The sequence below is a fragment of the Pteropus vampyrus genome, unplaced genomic scaffold (assembly GCF_000151845.1).
Source record: "Pteropus vampyrus isolate Shadow unplaced genomic scaffold, Pvam_2.0 Scaffold62, whole genome shotgun sequence".
NCBI lineage: Eukaryota > Metazoa > Chordata > Mammalia > Chiroptera > Pteropodidae > Pteropus > Pteropus vampyrus.
In genome coordinates this window covers 3,953,043-3,968,045 of record NW_011888843.1, presented here as the reverse complement: position 1 = coordinate 3,968,045, position 15,003 = coordinate 3,953,043, and the positions used below count along the sequence as shown (strand labels likewise).

General features: G+C 47.4%; 1 protein-coding gene across 19 annotated transcripts in view; it reads left to right on the top strand.

Moving 5' to 3' along the window:
• The window catches only part of ZNF532 (zinc finger protein 532), a 95,891-nt gene that overhangs the window by 35,189 nt on the left and 45,699 nt on the right, over positions 1 to 15,003 (top strand). For 18 of the 19 annotated variants that reach the window (XM_023531145.1, XM_011361094.2, XM_023531142.1 and 15 more), the window contains one exon: positions 7,525 to 9,887. In XM_023531145.1, coding sequence (XP_023386913.1) covers positions 7,542 to 9,887 — 2,346 coding nt within the window. In that variant the 5' untranslated portion in view covers positions 7,525 to 7,541. Of the gene's footprint in view, positions 1 to 2,326; positions 2,465 to 7,524; positions 9,888 to 15,003 lie in introns of all 19 variants that reach the window. The other variant, XM_023531143.1, reaches the window with a different exon arrangement.

Below are 15,003 nucleotides of genomic sequence, written 5' to 3'. Positions count from 1 at the left end.
TTTTTTTTTTTCCAATTTATATGCAGTAAAATTCTCTGGGTTGTGACAGATGCAAAGAAGTGTGTATCTAGCCCCACAATTGTGGTACAGAACAGTTCCGTCACCTCCCCGAGTCCCTTCTTATAGCCGACATTGGAGAATGGGTTGCAGAGGGGCCGGGAATTGTCCCTGTGATCGAGAACTTGACTGTGAGGGCAGTACGCCGATGAGGCAGAGCGCCAAGGCCGAGCCACTGGGTCGAGGCTGGGGGAGGTCTCTCTATGCCAGGAGGTCGGTTGTGGAACAGACAGAGCTCGTCCACCTGGCAGAGCCAAACACTGAACACCGAGGATGGCAGTGGAGAGAGAGACTGGCTGTTTTATTATGGGCGGTGCCATCCGGGAGAATGGGAAGCTGATGCTCAAAAGCCTGAACTCCCCGATGGCTTGTAGGTTACAAATTCTAAGGGGCGAATTTCCAGAGCAGTGTGGGTTAGGGGCTCAGGGTCTTGCTGGGAGCTGATTGGTTGGAGCTGAGGGTAATGAATCATTTTTCAGGTCTTGAGGAGAGTTCTGAGGTCTCTTCCTGCCTCCCTCTGTCCCCTCTGTCAGGTCTCATGGGAAAGTAGCCAGGGGGCTCTTCCACCTTAGGGCTCAGGAGCTGAGACATAACTTACGTCAAGATGTTATCTGTAGCCTGCCAGAGATCCCTGTGACCATTAGTCAGGCTACTGTCCTCTGCCGCCTCCAGGGTTGCTGATTATCAGGGGAAAGGTCAGGTCTCAGGGTTGTATAGAGAGAGAGGGATATGCTTTCTAGTGCAAGGATTTAAAAGTAAATGTAATCAAAGTCATAAGGATCCTTGCTTTCAGGTAGAGGTGACAGGAGTGACCAAAATGACAGGAGAAGGGCAGCAGGCTCTTGGAGGAGGACCCGCCTGGGCAGGCCAGCTGTGCAGGGGTGGCAAAGGCCGGTAGAAAGGAAGGGCGTGGGGACAGGTCTCGCCTGGTGCCTCTTATCTGAGAGGTTGACTGCAGACAGGAAAAGGCAGAGGCGTGGAAGGAGGTAAGAGGAAAGGGTTAGAAACGCCTGTCTCCTGGCAGGGTGGGAGTTAACAGTAAGGAAAAGAGGGTTGTGGAGCTTAAGTGACCCAGGAACCCCAGGACATGGAGCAGGGCTTTGCCCAGTCTTCTCTGGAGGTTTTCTTGGCAGCTGCAGAACCTGAGTGGAAAGAGCACAGGAGCTCTTTATGGCTGAGCTTTTGTTTTGACCCATCAGTGCTTGGCACTGGGAGCGGGGGGTGACGTGAGCAGTAAGCCAAGGGCTGCAGGTGGAGCTGAAAAGGCGGAGGTGTGTAGGGACCGTTCGCTGATGTGGTGGCACATTCCCTTGACTGCTCCTGAATTCCCTTGGCTTCTCCTTAAGGACAGGGGAGAATGGTGGGCGGGGGAGGGCAGGGGCGGCGCCCTCGTCTGTGGGGCCTCGAGGGAAGAGTGAAGAATAACCACGGGGAAGGGCCGGGGCTGGGTTATTCTCGGTGTCCCAGGCTTGCGCTCCAATGAAAGGACTTTATATTTCCAAAAAGCAGTTTGTACTTTCACGTCACTTATATTCGAATCAGGAATATTAGGTCTTAACCGCAGAAGAAAACACCGTGTTGTCCAAAGTACCTGTAGATCTATCGTTGGTACCATCAGAATTTAGTGAAACAAGTGAATATCTATTCTGGATCGTAGCAGTTGTGTTTACTGGTTTCTTTTGAATGCATACGGGACAGAATCAACCAAATGACTGTTGTGTTCATTTCGCCCTGTGTATGAACTGTCTCTGCACACACTGCGTGTTACTCTGCTGTCGGCTGTTGAGAAAACGACATTCTTGTGTTGCCAGCAGGCGTGTTGTCAGCCTCCCCTGCCAGGGCTGGAGGTGAGAGGCGCGGGCCAGGCCGTGCTCAGTGCTGCCGTGTTACAGTTCCTCCCTGTGGCTGAAAAGGCACCTTTAGACCTACAAGGTGCTCTGGCTTCTTGTCAGGATTCACTCAGGGTCCGATTAGTGGAGGACAAAAGATAAAATGAGCATTTGTCACTTGCACAGGGCCTTCAAGTGGCTTGTAATTGTTCCATTTTTACTGTACACACTTAGACATCCCCACATGCATATGCATGTGTTCGTATTATTATTTATTATTTTGAAACCTCAGTGTCTGCCAGTTTTGGGGGCCCAGTCTCCTTGTTCCCCTCCCCTTTCCTGGAGAGAAGCACCAAGGCAGAGGTTCTTAACAGCTTCTCAAGTAGCTGATCAGATTTAAAAAAAAAAAAAAATGCCTTGAAACCGACATCCGTTCCCAGCTGGTTTAGGAAAAGTGAAGAAGCAGAGGCAGACCTGTGTAACCGAACCAAACCGGCTTGGCGTTTGGAATGGAGTCGGAGTGAGGAAATGGCTTTCCCTGATGAGCAATTCAGATTGAAGTGGGGGAGAAGCAAAAGGTCAGTTGGGGAAAAAGAGATGTGATCCCCTCCCCTCCTCTTCCCTCCCCTCCCCTTCTCTCCCCTCCCCTACCCTCCCTTTCTTTTGTGTGTGTGTGGAGGGGGGGGTCGGGGGTGGGGACGTTGAAGACATGTAATGACAGAAAGCCCTGAAAAGGCTAACGGTGAGAGAGCGACCGGTGATGGGGGCCGCGCCCGGGTCTGCAGACTCGCGTGACGGGCACGACCAGGCCGGAGCGTGGGCGGCCACGGAAACCAATCCGCGTGGTTCTCCAAAGACATTTAAAAAACTGGGTGTGCTAGATTCCTCTTCTGTGAGGAACAAAATAAATGTGAAACGTTGCATAACATTAACATATGCCGTAAGAACATTTTATATTTGAAGGAAAGATGAAGACGATAGAAACATGAGTTAGATTCATTAATCTATTGAATTATTTCTTTAAAAAGGGCCTCAATGGACAGGTAGTGCTAAAAAATAGTGACCAGTATAGTCCCCAAAGAGAATAACAGACCTCGTATTATTACTGTTGTTCTATGGGAGAGTCGCATAAGGTGGCCGAGGTGGTCAATAGATTTTGATTTATTTTTCTTTAGGATTATTACAATTTAGAGTTTATTGATTTTCCTTAAAGAAAATGTTAGTTTCTCCATTCAGATGGGGAGCCCAGTGTGTTATCACTGCTCGTATTGACCTTCGAATATTCCTCTTGGAGGCAAGACCTCGGCGGGGGTTAGGCATTGCTCTCTGGGGATGATTTGACAGATATGTCCATGGTTGGGTAAAGCCCCAGCCTCTTACGCCATCCTTCTCGAGGTGGACATTGGGAAACAGCTCCATGAAGAACAGTTCTTTTTTATTGCAAAGCATAAGAAATATGATTAAGGGGTGAATAGGTTTTTCTCAGGTTTTTCTATCGACTTGATAGCTTTTGACTTTTGCCAACAAAGATGAAACAGCTTTATGTAATTTTAAGAGGCTTTGGTAGGAAAGGAAGTGTTTCGTCTGTGTCACAGGAGTAAAGTGATCATGTGACACATTTGTGTTTTTTCAATTTTATTCTCCGTAAATAGGCCTAGCATTTTTCCTCCCAAGTGTCTTTGGGTAAAAGAACATTCTACATTAAGCACGAATGCTATTAGTGAATTATAGGTTATGTAAATGGGGTTTAGTTTTAAATTAAAAGACTGTAAGTGCCTTTGAAGGAAGATATATTTTATAGAATGTAAATGAAATGAAAGACATTGCTACAATAACTAAAGCTAATTCTGTTTGAAAATCAGGCTATTGAGGCAAAGCTAAAATTTCGAGATCTTTTTATGTTATCTGTCAAGAGAGAAGATAGATTTTTTTTTGTAATGTTTTGAAGAAAAAGAATCTATTTTTAAAAGAGTAGTACTTAAGAATTGGGGTGAAAAATGAAGAAAACTTTCAAACGCAAACATTTCTTTTTTACTTGATACAACTGCGAAATGAAGTGGGAGTTAAATATTCTTTTTTCTCCCAAGTGGAAAATCTGCTCTTGCCTTCCGCCGTGTGGGAAGGTAACGGGTAATAGGACAGTGCGACTGTGGGTGTGAAAGGCATTTCTGTAAATCAGAAAAGGAGAGTGACGTTACAGAGCGCGGTGTTTATTAATTACGTGAATTATACAACCGCAGAGCGGTCAGTCCACCTGCACAGTGATCGGGGGTTTCAGAAAATGTGGCATGCTGTCACTGGGCCACCAGCGCTCCGGCTTTTATGCCCGTTGTGCGTTTCCGCCCTGGAGTCAGGATTCCGTCAGGTGACCTAGAAGGGCTGACTCATAGTTTTTTAAAACCGCTGCTGATTTACTCCTACCCTCTTTGAAGTGTCCCGTTGTTTCACCCCTGGCCGGGTTTGCCCACTTCCCTCAAGAGAAAGCATAACTCTTGGGATATAGAGGAATGGGGAGCAGGGTGTGTTGCTCCTGCATCTGAAATGTCTTCTCAAGCCCTCCGGGGAGGGGCGGGGAGCGTTGCAGGCTTGGACCGTCCTCTCTGGGGTTCTCCAAGCCTTAACTTGCTTAAGTCGACTTTACTGGGCAGATAGGAAAAGATACGGGCAGTGTGGTGGGCATCAGCCTACCACTGACTGGACGATTTGCTCATGCCGCTGCTGCCGTGGGGAGGAGCGCCTGTGCATTGATAAATCGGGTAGGTAGGTACTCGCTATGTGTAAACAGAAGGAAAAGATAATAAGAATCATACGTTAATCTTCCAGGTGTTCATAAGGATACCTGCCAGTTGCATTGCTGATCTGAACTCTGCCATGTCTCGTGGGTGTGTCCTGGGCCTACCACCCACTGGGGATCTGAATTGCCTCTTATGGTGTTTTTTGCTCCTGAATTGACTGCCCTCCAGCATGAACTGTGTGAATGAAACTGGATGACGTCTTCTGCTCACCCAAATCAGGAGAGGGCAAATGACATGAATCCCAAGTAGCTTTAAAGAAAGGATGGAGGGACTTAGGTGGAGCCACACTTCCACTGGGACTTCTTTGGTCCAAGCTTTGGATAAGTGATAGCATTAAAAAACTACCTTCAACTCTGATGGGGAATTAGAGGTGGCTCACGATCCTATGACTTGAGTTCTGTAAAAACAGCGATTTATAAACTTGGATCAACATGGTTGGTAAAGACAGACCCGAGGAATGCTTGGCTAATGGTGGTTTTATTGTGAGTATTCAGTTTATCACTGAAATACGATGCTTACAAATAAGAGCGGCGACATTCAGGGATTATTCATAAGTGGGTGGACTCTTAAGTAGATAATATTAAATGACAGACAGATTTTTCATTCCCCATATTCTGCAGTTTAAGTGTTTAACTTCATTTTAAAAAGAAAGTCATCATCACGGACTTTCACACGGGCGTGGCTTCTCAGACGTTCTCACGTCAGTGTGAGCTCAGAAGTGTTGCCTTCTTGTTTCCTCCGCAGTTTTTGTCTTGGCTGCAGTTTGATGCTGGGGATACATTATTCTCTGTCTGATCCTGCATCCTGCATCTGCCTATCTGAGAGGAGAGTGGCCATGAGTGTTTTCTCTAGGTGAAGCAAACAATCTAGAGAAAAGTATATTGAACTTCTTTAGAGCCGTGTTAACTGAGACATATGTGAACGGAAGGCGATTTATTCTTCAGTTCCTATTGAACGATGGGTGTTTATTTCATCTTCAACAGTAGTTTTTCCCAGCCAAATTCTTAGAAGTGTCTGGACATGTCCCAGAGTGAGTTATTATGTTGAGGGTGTTTTAGCAGCTGATGATGGATTTGTACTTTGAGTTTTCACCGGTATGTATGTTTGTTGCCTGAGTAGAAGTTCAACCTTGACCTTTGTATCATTTTCGTTAGCAGTGCATGATCTTTTACAGACCGTACAAGAAAATAAATTACTAAATACTCCAGTGAAATGTGGAAGACGACTTCTTAGTGATCCAAGCACATTTAAAGGAGGAATAACCTAGAAAATATTGAAGAGGAAAGAGTGTGTATCTACAAATCAGTTAGGCTGATTTTTCCAGTGAAAGTTGTCTAAAGTCACCTGTAACCCTCCTCCCTTCCGACATTGATTGTTGGTTCCTTCTTCCCCTATCTTTCATTCTTCCTCTTCTCTTTCCTTCTCTTCTTGGCTGCTTGTCTTCCTTCAGCAAAAAGAAGGGACAGGCCCACAGAAGTCCCCTCACTTCCTGAGGGTCTCAGAGCTAGTGAGTGACAGAGCTGGGTTTCAGCCTGTTCTTCTGCTATAAACCCAGAGTTCTGGCCCCTGACTTGTAGTGAGTTAGTTATGTGGCATTTGTGGTGTAAAGGCGAATGAGAGATTCATCGCTCATCTTTAGTCAGTAGGTAAGAAGAGACAAGTAGCACACTGTGGTACGTACCAGAAAATAATAGAATCATAAGATGGAGTGACCTGGGGGTTCAGGTTGGAGAAAGAGCTCTCCTCCAGTGGAAGTTTTATCTGTACCCCGCAATCACTTGTCCTCTGCAGGTGGAGTGAAGGGCGCTTAGCATGTCATGTATTTCTACATCCTTCATCCTTTGTACTGGCTGTGGCCATCCATTTCCCTAAAACTCTCCACGCTCCTACTACCCAGGGTTTTGTGGACACGGATGGGAACACAACTTCGTAGACTGTTCTCCACTCCTATCTAGCTTGGTGGCAACAGAGGGGGCCTTCCTTCCCCGACGCTGTTAGTCCTTGGGTCCATGCTGGTTACACACCGAGAGCGATTTCATGGTAGGGCTTTCCTCAGCTGCCACAGCCACTGGCACCACTGTGTTAGATGAGCGGTAATTAGGAGACAGCTGTGTGCTACCTCAACCATTAAAACCGCTGAACTGGGGAGGGAGAAGGAAGGGAATCTATACTTTCCTGCCGGGAGAGTATGTTTCTTCTCCTTAACATAACGGAGAAAATTAGGATTTACTGAAAACCGAGGGCATCAGCATCTTAGAGATTTTTTAAAAAATCTCAGGTGGAACTTTATTAGCAGTAGATGTCCCCTGGTGGGTTTGGGGTGCTTATTTTTTCCATGAGCGAATAGATATCTGTAATTGGTTTTTTGATTGCAATATATTTCTTTTAATTTGATATCCCGAAAATGGTGGTGGCTATAATAGTGATAATTTTGCTAGTGGAATTAAATGCCGTCCAGATCAAAATATGTTCGGAAGTAGCTTTTTGTATGATGAGTCCAGTGATAAATGACAGATTTTCTAGTTGTTACACCAAAACCTGCGTTTTGGGCTCTAACAGTTTCGATCAACTTCATTCTTGTTACAGAGCTGCCACTCTGATAAAGCATTTTGGAGGAATTACTTTGAAGCTGTAATTTTCAAGGCCGAACACATACTCGCTGGATGTTTGTTCACTTTGACTCAGAATTCCGTAGTTACAGAATTCCGTAGTTACCGTAATTGTGCGGTTGTCGACTTGCTCTTGGCAACCATCACCGGGTTAGCACGGACCTCGTAGGGGTATTTCTCTCATTGTTACAAAATGCCATTTGCTGATGGAATTATTTTCTGTGTGTTTGACAGAACATCTGATCAAATTCATGACCATGGGGGATATGAAGACCCCAGACTTTGACGACCTCCTGGCAGCCTTCGACATCCCAGATATGGTCGATCCTAAAGCAGCTATCGAATCTGGACACGACGACCAGGAGAGCCACATCAAGCAGAGCGCTCACGTGGACGACGACTCCCACACGCCATCCTCTGCTGACGTCGGCGTCAGTGTCATCGTTAAGAACGTTCGCAGCATCGACTCCTCTGAGGGCGCCGAGAAGGATGGCCACAACCCCACAGGCAACGGCTTACATAATGGGTTTCTCGCGGCGTCGGCGCTGGACAGTTACAGTAAAGACGGATCGAAGTCCATGAAGGGAGATGTGCCTACCTCAGAGGTGACTTTGAAAGACTCAGCTTTCAGCCAGTTTAGCCCTATCTCCAGTGCCGAAGAGTTTGACGACGACGAGAAGATAGAGGTGGATGACCCTCCCGATAAAGAGGACGTGCGTTCAAGCTTCAGGTCGAATGTGTTGACGGGGTCGGTTCCCCAGCAGGACTACGATAAACTAAAGGCCCTGGGAGGGGAGCCCTTGAGCAAAGCTGGAATCTCTGCTCCAGGCAATACAGAGAAGAACAAAGTCGTTAAGAGAGAGACAGAAACAAATTCCATAAATCTGAGTGTTTATGAACCTTTTAAAGTCAGAAAAGTGGAGGATAAATTGAAGGAAAACTCCGAAAAGGTGCTTGAAAACAGGGTCCATGATGGGAAGCTGAGCTCCGAGAAGAACGACACCACCCTCGGCGGCCTGGGCCCGGCAAGGTCAAAGCCATCCTCCAAGCTTTCTTCGTGCATAGCTGCAATCGCAGCTCTTAGTGCTAAAAAGGCTGCTTCAGACTCCTGTAAAGAACCAGTGACCCATTCACGGGAATCCTCTCCATTACCAAAAGAAGTAAATGATAGTCCCAGAGCCATTGAAAAGTCCCCTGAATCCCAGAGTCTTATCGATGGGACGAAAAAAGCGTCCCTAAAGCAGCCAGACAGCCCCAGGAGCATTTCCAGTGAAAACAGCAGCAAAGGCTCTCCGTCCTCCCCTGCAGGATCGACACCAGCAATTCCCAAAGTTCGCATAAAAACCATTAAGACGTCATCGGGGGAAATCAAGAGAACAGTGACGAGGGTGTTGCCGGAAGTCGATCTTGACTCTGGAAAGAAGCCTTCTGAGCAGACGGGGCCCGTGATGGCGTCCGTGACGTCGCTCCTGTCATCTCCGACGCCAGCGGCCGTCCTTTCCTCTCCCCCCAGAGCGCCTCTGCAGTCGGCGGTCGTTACCAACGCAGTGACCCCTGCAGAGCTGACCCCCAAACAGGTCACGATTAAGCCTGTGGCAACTGCCTTCCTCCCAGTGTCTGCCGTGAAGACGGCGGGATCTCAAGTCATTAATTTGAAGCTCGCTAACAACACAACGGTCAAAGCCACGGTCATATCTGCTGCGTCCGTTCAGAGCGCCAGCAGCGCCATCATTAAAGCCGCCAGCGCCATCCAGCAGCAAACCGTTGTGGTGCCGGCATCCAGCCTGGCCAACGCCAAACTCGTGCCAAAGACTGTGCACCTCGCCAACCTTAACCTCCTGCCTCAGGGCGCCCAGGCCACCTCCGAGCTCCGCCAAGTGCTAACCAAACCTCAGCAGCAAATAAAGCAGGCAATAATCAATGCAGCAGCCTCGCAACCGCCCAAAAAGGTGTCTCGAGTCCAGGTGGTGTCCTCCCTGCAGAGTTCTGTGGTGGAAGCTTTCAACAAGGTGCTGAGCAGCGTCAACCCCGTTCCAGTTTACATCCCCAACCTCAGCCCCCCTGCTAATGCAGGCATCACGTTACCGACCCGCGGGTACAAGTGCTTGGAGTGTGGCGACTCCTTCGCGCTTGAGAAGAGTCTGACCCAGCACTACGACAGACGCAGTGTGCGCATCGAAGTAACGTGTAACCACTGTACAAAGAACCTCGTTTTTTACAACAAGTGCAGTCTCCTTTCCCATGCCCGCGGGCATAAGGAAAAGGGAGTCGTAATGCAGTGCTCCCACTTGATTTTAAAGCCAGTCCCAGCAGATCAAATGATTGTTTCTCCGTCAAGCAATACTTCTGCTCCATCTTCCACTCTTCCGAGCTCCGCGGGGGCTGGCACACACACTGTAACGAAAATTCAGTCTGGTATAACTGGGACCGTCATATCAGCTCCTTCGAGCACACCCATCATTCCAGCTATGCCTCTGGATGAAGACCCATCCAAGCTCTGCAGGCATAGTCTGAAATGTTTGGAGTGTAATGAAGTTTTCCAGGATGAGACATCGCTGGCTACACATTTCCAGCAGGCCGCAGATACGAGTGGACAAGTACAGTATCATTTACATTTTGGTGTTTCGGTGATGAAGCTGTAGACATGAGTGCTCTATACGATGCCCTTGGTTTTAGCGGTGGGAGCTCAGTGAAATGATGGGCGTGTGCGTGCGTGCATGCGTGCGTGTGTGAATGCGCGTGCGTGTGCACGCACGAACATGAGAAGAGAGGATTGTTTTCCTAGAATAGAACAATGTTGAAACACGAATCTTAACTTTAAGAAACTTGCGGGGAAGCTGACTCTCTTAGATAGAAACTCTGTGTACTAGTCGGGTTAGGCACCGTAGAGTTAGGGCGGGTGAAGGAATCCTCAGTTGTCGGGTCTTTGGGCTGTGTGTGGGAAGCCTGAGATCTGGTTCATTATGGAATCATCCCACTGGATTAAGTTCAAGTCAGGCTGCATCACCAGTGTTCCTCAGTTGTTAGCGATAATTCTGGCACGTAAAAAACTCCTGTCGTTATTTATAATTACTGTCTTTTATGCTTAAACGCACCTAATTGGTACCCACTTTCGTGGTGTGCCTGTTTACTTAGGATGTTGGTCCAGAAGTGTATTCAGTAATTTTCTTCACTGCAGTGAATTTAAGTTACAAATAGAAAACCCATTTCCATTTAAATAAGACACTTTTGCCTTTGTTTGCAGCTTTTTTTTTTTCATTAAGTGAAGTGTAGGTTGATGTTGCTGAAATACATTTCACAGTAGGCATCAAGTTAGCCTTTTGCCTCTATCATTGCTAGTCTCCATGAGGCCAGTTTTTGGCCAGTAGATAAGTGTGTTTTATAAATACGTGATACCCATCATTTGAAAGTAACTGGTCATGCTGAATGAAACAAATTTGAGTTAGAGAGACCATGTGATTTATTATCTGAACCAGAAAACTTACGAAATTGGAAGTGGGGACTAGTTTGAGCTAATATACTCTGGCCAAAACTTCTGTTTATGAAGACCCAGTGGTAGACCGATCTTTCCTTTATTTGCCGCCAATATCTTGTTAATAAGGAGGTTTATGCTGTGGTTCAGAATCTAGTAGTGTCCCCACGGTCAGCAACTAAGTTAAGTTCTTTGTGGGATTTTGAATTTGGGGAACGGAAGATCAGAACACCTCAGTTTTTCTCTCCAGATTTTCAGTTTAGTAGAAGTGGAAGCGATAGTTTTGAGGACATGCTTCCAGCACTAGATGTTAAATGTTTCATTGGCTCTGACAGTAACACACTCAGAAAGAGTAAAGGGGCCAACTAGTTCAAGAAGACAGTGACTGATGTCCTTCTCCTAGCGTATCCTAATGACAGTGCTGGGCTCTTATCTGGGTACCCTCTCATCTTGTCACCACTTCATCAACAGGGTAATATTTCTTTCCTTTCTTAAAAGGAAGCAGGAAAACGGCCAAACCCATTTCCTTAGCTCTGCTTGTTCTGTTGCTTTGTTTCTGCGTCCGCTGGCATTTCCTACGTCCTTGCTTCTGAGGGTTGGTCTCCCACCCGCTTCTGGCCCGTGCGTGCTGGTCAGTGTGTGACAACTTGAGCTGCCCTTACATATGTCGGCTCTCTCTTGGCACCTTCTCTGGTAAGCAGGGAGGGCGTGGGCAGACAGGTAGACATTTTCCTTCTCCCCTGTACGTACCTCTAGGTTTTGTTCTCTGTTAACCTTTAGGCTCAGTAGCCAAACCAGGGTCAAACGGGTGAAGTTCCTGTCCTCGGGGAGGGAGATCAGCATCTCTTCCTGTGCGTGCAGTTGCTTCACCCTGCCTTTCTGTATTTCACTGGGGCAGCTGTGTAGTGCAGCTCACCTGTCTCCCCTGCAACACTAAGGAATGAATCATGGCCGAATATACAATAACTGTAGGGCCAAATATACACTCAGCCAGACGTTTGCCCCCTATTATGTTTCTTAGCTGAGCATCCACCCAGCTCACCTGAGGAGAGTACCTTTATCCAGTGAGATTCAGCTGCCCGTGTGTATCCACGCACCACCGGGCTGGCTGCATAGACATGGCCCACGATGCCCTCTTCCTGCACCTCATCCGCCCTTCTCATATTGAAATCCTAGCCCAGAATATCCCCTCCGCAGTTTCTCTTTCTTCTCAGACTCAGCCGGAGGGTCCCCGTGTAGACCCAGGCGAGCAGTCAGTCTGGTGTCCTGCTCAGCCGCCCAGGCTGCGCCCGCTGTCGGCAGAGAAGCTGCCACTGCTCAGCCCTCAGCTCAGTTAGCCCAGCCTGGTGTTTTCCAGTCCAGGAGGTTGGTAGGGTCCTATGGCTGTTGCTGTACTATCCTCAGATGTCACGGAAGCTAGGGTGGCCCGCGCCCACTGTGGTCACCTGGCACAGCATCAGGTAACGGCGGCAGTAGGAGGCGGGGCTGCAGACAGGGGGAACGGAAGGGAGAAGGCCTCGTCTCAGCATCTCCAGTCTGCTGTTCACGTGACTCTTGGCCAGCTCACAGTTTGTGAACTTAAATTCAATGGGGAAAAAAAAAGGCACCACTGTAAACTCCTTCCTCCCTGAGAGCGTCTTACAGAGTTCAGGAGCTCCGCTAATGCACGTCGAGTCCCCTTCTTTCCTGGGCACCTGCCTTCCCCTGTCGTCCCCCACACTCACGTGTTGGAAAAACGTACTTTGCTTTCTCCTTCGACCTTCGCCTTCTTGGTAGCTCACTGGTGCCCTGAGGAAGAGCAGAGGACCTCACGGTTGTAACTAACAGCCCTCCATGGCCCACACCCTGGCCGTTCTTCCCAGAATGGGAACCCGGCGCAGTTAGGCCCTGTGCCTGCAGCTGCCGTTCTCACTGCCGGTTTCCGAGACCTCCCCGCGGCCGGGTCCCTGGGCCCACGCAGTCCTGGTTTGAGAATCACCTGCAGGGGATCCCCGAACTGGCCTTGCCACCTTTGTGGATGCTGAAGGTTAACGCGTGTGACCTCAGGGCCACCACCCGCCTCGCTCATTGCCTTTCAGCTCTCGACTTTTCCAGCCTAGAGAAACGTACACCTCCCGACTGGCAGCAAGGCGAGTCCTCTCTCCCACCCTCCTCCCCCGCATCCCTGGCGTCAGGGACACCCCTCCCTCCCTCCCTCCTGCCCACTGTCGACTTAGAAGTGCCGTGAGAACTTTTAGATTTTACCGCATAATGCTGAAAGTGTCCTGTGCTGGTGTTCTGGATCCTCCTCAAATCATATGTTTTTTTTTTTTTTAATTGATCCTTTTATTTTGAGGTCATTTTAGATTCATGTGAGATAATTTAGAGAGCTCCCGTGTACTGTTTATCCAGTTCCCCCAGTGGTGACATCTCGCACACCTATAAAGCCATCACGAGCGGATATTGACATGGATGCAGTCAATGTACAGAACGTTTCCATAACCACAAGGATCTCTTGTGTTGTCTTTTTGGAGCCCCTCCCCCGCCCCCCTGACTCTGTTCGTAACCGTTGGCAACCGCTGATAAGCTCCCCATTTCTACAATTTTGTCATTTCAGGAATGCTATATAAATGGAACCATACCATTTACAACCTTTTGGGATTGGCAGCATCCCCTGGAGGTTCATCCAGGTGCTGCATGTATCAGTGGTTCCTTTTTATTGCTGAATAGTGTTCCATCGTACGGTCGTGCGCCCACAGAGTGTTTAACCGTGTAGTCAGCTGAAGGATGTCTGCATTGTTTGCAGTTTGGAGCAGTTATGAATAATGCTGCTATCAACATTTGCATACAGGTTTTCGCGTGAACATAAGTTTTCATTTCTCTGGAATAAATGCCCAGGTGTGTAATTGCCAGATCCTACGGTAGTCGCATGTTTATGTTTTTACGAAACTCTTTTTCCAGGGTAGCTGTACCGTTTTATATTCCACGAGCAGTGATCCGGTTTCTCTGCATCCTCATCAGCGTTGGGCGGTGTTATTTTAGCCATCCTGATAGATGTGTACAAATAGCTCATTGTGGCTTTAACTTGCGGTTCCCCAGTAGCTAATGAAGTTGAACATTGTTTCTGTCCTCTTTGGTGAAATGTCTCTTCATGTCTTCCGCCCATTTTCTAATTAGATTTTTTTATTTTGTTGAGTTTTAAGAGTTCTTGACGTATTCTAGATACTAGTCCATTGTTGAGATGTGGTTGCAAGTCTTTTCTTTCCGTCTGTGGCTTACCTTTTCATCTTTTAAATAAGTCTTTGGTAGAGCAAAAGTTTTTATTTGATGAAGTCCAATTAATCAGTTTTCCCTTTTATAGCTCGTGCTTTTTTTTGGTGTTAAGTCTAAGAACTCTTTGTTCTAGATCCTGAAATTTTTCTCCTTTGTTTTTTTATATTGAACCAGCCTTTCATCCCTGGAATGAATCCGATTTGGTCAGGCTGTAGCTGTATAACTTTTTATATATTGCGAATTATATTAGCTAATATTTTGTTAAGAGTTTCACACCTATATTCGTATAGGTTTCTTTTGTGTTGCTGTCTTTGCTTGGTTTTGGACAGGTTAATATTAGCTTTATATGATACATTGAGACGTATTCCCTCTTCTATTATTTGGAGGAGAATGTATAGTTTGGTGTTAGTTTTTCTTTAAATATTTGGTAGAATTCTCCAGTGAAACTATCTGGGTCTGGAGATTTCTTTTTTTTCTTTTCTTTTTAGAATACTCACTGGACAGGAAGAGGGACACATCACTTGATGGGGTAGAAGTTTCACTTCCCCGTGGGCCTTCTCTGACACCATCTCGGCGGGGGTGTTGGGGACACCTTACTGCGTACAGCCTCAGAAGGGCTTAGGTCTGGGCTCCGTCTAGGCTTGGTGGGGTGGGCGTGGGGCCACAGTTTTTCCTGTGGTTTGGTTATAGTACAGTAGCCATTGTCTAAAAGTTTTCTCTTTTACTAGGCCGCCCCATTTTTTCCTGGAGATTTTTTGTTTGTTCCTACCCATTGTTGTTTCTGGGTGACCAGTTTCTTCAGCTCAAAATCTGGGCTATTTGAGGCAAAAAGAGACCCAGAGAACTGATCACTTTGTCATCCCTTGGGTCCAGCGATCCCTAGCTAGCCCGCCTTCTCTCAGCCTTTCAGAGGCTTTTCATGTTCGCTTTATACGTAATGCCCAGGAGTTTGCATTGTGCTTAGTGGATGGAGTAGGGAAAGGTACCTA